The sequence below is a fragment of the Mandrillus leucophaeus genome, unplaced genomic scaffold (genome assembly GCF_000951045.1).
Source record: "Mandrillus leucophaeus isolate KB7577 unplaced genomic scaffold, Mleu.le_1.0 Scaffold8, whole genome shotgun sequence".
NCBI classification, from domain to species: Eukaryota; Metazoa; Chordata; class Mammalia; order Primates; family Cercopithecidae; genus Mandrillus; species Mandrillus leucophaeus.
The window spans coordinates 1,223,783-1,225,849 of NW_012108696.1; the positions used below are offsets into that span (position 1 = coordinate 1,223,783).

Consider the following 2,067-nt stretch of genomic DNA (forward strand, 5'->3'; position numbering starts at 1 on the left):
TCTCTTCTCCACAGGTCTGCTCCAGTCACAGAAGATCAGGAAACAAGGTGGGTGTCACGCAGGGTGGTCTTCGTGCTGTTTTCAGAACGTCCTGCATGGACCTGTATTAGTCAGGGTTCTCCAGAGGGACAGAAAATTGAACCAGCTGCCAGCGAATATAAAGCAGGCAGGGAGCCTAATCCCAGGAAAACTGCCCCATGACTTATTGGGAGTGGGGGATATGGCACCGGGGAGGCAGGGAGGTAGTGGTTCCCTTGACCAGTCAGGCCGTCCTTGCACAACTCCAGGGGGCGCCATTACCCAGACCAGGATGCAAATGAGGCCCCAGAGTTATGCAGTGGAGTGGCCCTCAAGGAAAAACCCACACAGAGCCAGGCTCCCCGAAGCCCAGGATATGATGCCACAAAAGGGCAGACGGTCCACACTGTGCCTCCGATTCTCCACTTGGTTCTGGATGCCAAAAAAGCCTCCCTGTGGCCGGGCACAATGGCTCACGCCTGTAATCCCAGCACTTTGGGAGGCCGAGGCAGGCGGATCATTTGAGATCAGGAGTTCAAGACCAGCCTGGGCAAGATGGCAAGACCCCGTCCCTACAAAAAATACAAAAATTAGCCAGGTGAGCCAAGATTGTACCACTGCACTCCACAGCCTGGGCAATAGAGCTAGACTTTGTCTCAAAAAAGGAAGGAAAAAAAAAAAAAAAAAGGAAAGAAAAGAAAGCCTCCCTGTGTGTTAGTTTCCAAGACCCTCAGATGCAATGGTTTGCCAGAAGGACTCACAGAGCTCAGTAAAGCTGTCATACTCACGGTTATGGTTTATCACAGTGGAATGGTTTATTACAGTACAGTTAAAAATCAGCAAAAAGCCGGGCATGGTGGCTCATGCCTGTAATCCCAGCACTTTGGGAGGCTAAGGCAGGTGGATCACTTGAAATCAGGAGTTCAAGACCAGCCTGGCCAAACGGGGTAAAACCCCATCTCTACTAAAAATACAAAATTAGCTGGGCGTGGTGGCACACACCTGGAGTCCCAGCTACTCAGGAGGCTGAGGCAAGAGAATCGCTTGAACCTGGGAGGCAGAGGTTGCAGTGAGCTGAGATTGCACCATTGCATTCCAGCCTGGGCAACAGAGCGAGACTCCGTTTCAAAAAAAAAATATATCAACAAAAGGAAGAGGTGCACAGGGCAGGATCCAGGAGAGATCGGGTGGAAGCCTCCAGGTGTCCTCTCCCAGTGGGGTTGTGTGGACATCCTTTATTTCTCCCAGCAGGGATGTGTGGCAAAACACACAAAGTGCTGCCGATTAGAGAAGCTGACCCAAGCCTTAGTGGCCAGGGTGTTCATTAAGAGTCAACTACATACACCTGGCTGACTTCTGCATGGTTGTTCTTAGCCTCCAGCCCCTGCACAGATCGAGCTGATGCCACATGGCCCAAGTTCCCACCCTAAGTCACATTGTGAGTGTATTAGTCCGTTCTCATGCTGCTATGAAGAAATACCCGAGACTAGGTAATTTATAAAGAAAAGAGGTATAATTAACTCACAGTTCTGCATGGCTGGGGAGGCCCCAGGAAATTTACAATCCTGGTGGAAGGCACCTCTTCACTGCACAGCAGGAGAGAGAAGTGCTGAGCAAAGGGGGAAAGCCCCTTATAAAACCATCAGATCTTGTGAGAACTCACTACCACGAGAATAGCATGGGGGTAACCGCCCCCATGGCTCAGTTACCTCCCACTGAGTACCTCCCACCACAAGTGGGGTTACAGGAACTACAATTCAAGATGAGATTTGGGTGAGGACACAGCCCAACCATATCAGTTAGCATAGACTATCTGGCATGACCCACATAGACACTCCAGGCAGGATGCTCCAAGAGTTTAGAGGTTACTCCCAGGAGCCAAGGAAGGACCAAACTTTTCTTTAAAATGTGTGGGATTTATCCTTGATCATACAGTTGTTTTTTGTTGTTGTTGTTTTTGTTTTTTGTTGTTGTTTTTGAGACGGAGTCTCGCTCTGTCACCCAGGCTGGAGTGCAGTCATGCGATCTCGGCTCACTGCAAGCTCTGCC

General features: G+C 50.1%; 1 protein-coding gene across 1 annotated transcript in view; it reads left to right on the plus strand.

Moving 5' to 3' along the window:
- Positions 1–2,067, plus strand: part of ATCAY (ataxia, cerebellar, Cayman type) — a 44,197-nt gene that overhangs the window by 39,141 nt on the left and 2,989 nt on the right. The window contains exon 13 of the mRNA XM_011967345.1: positions 15–47. Within this exon, the coding sequence (XP_011822735.1) occupies positions 15–47 (33 nt within the window). The remainder of the gene's footprint in view (positions 1–14; positions 48–2,067) is intronic.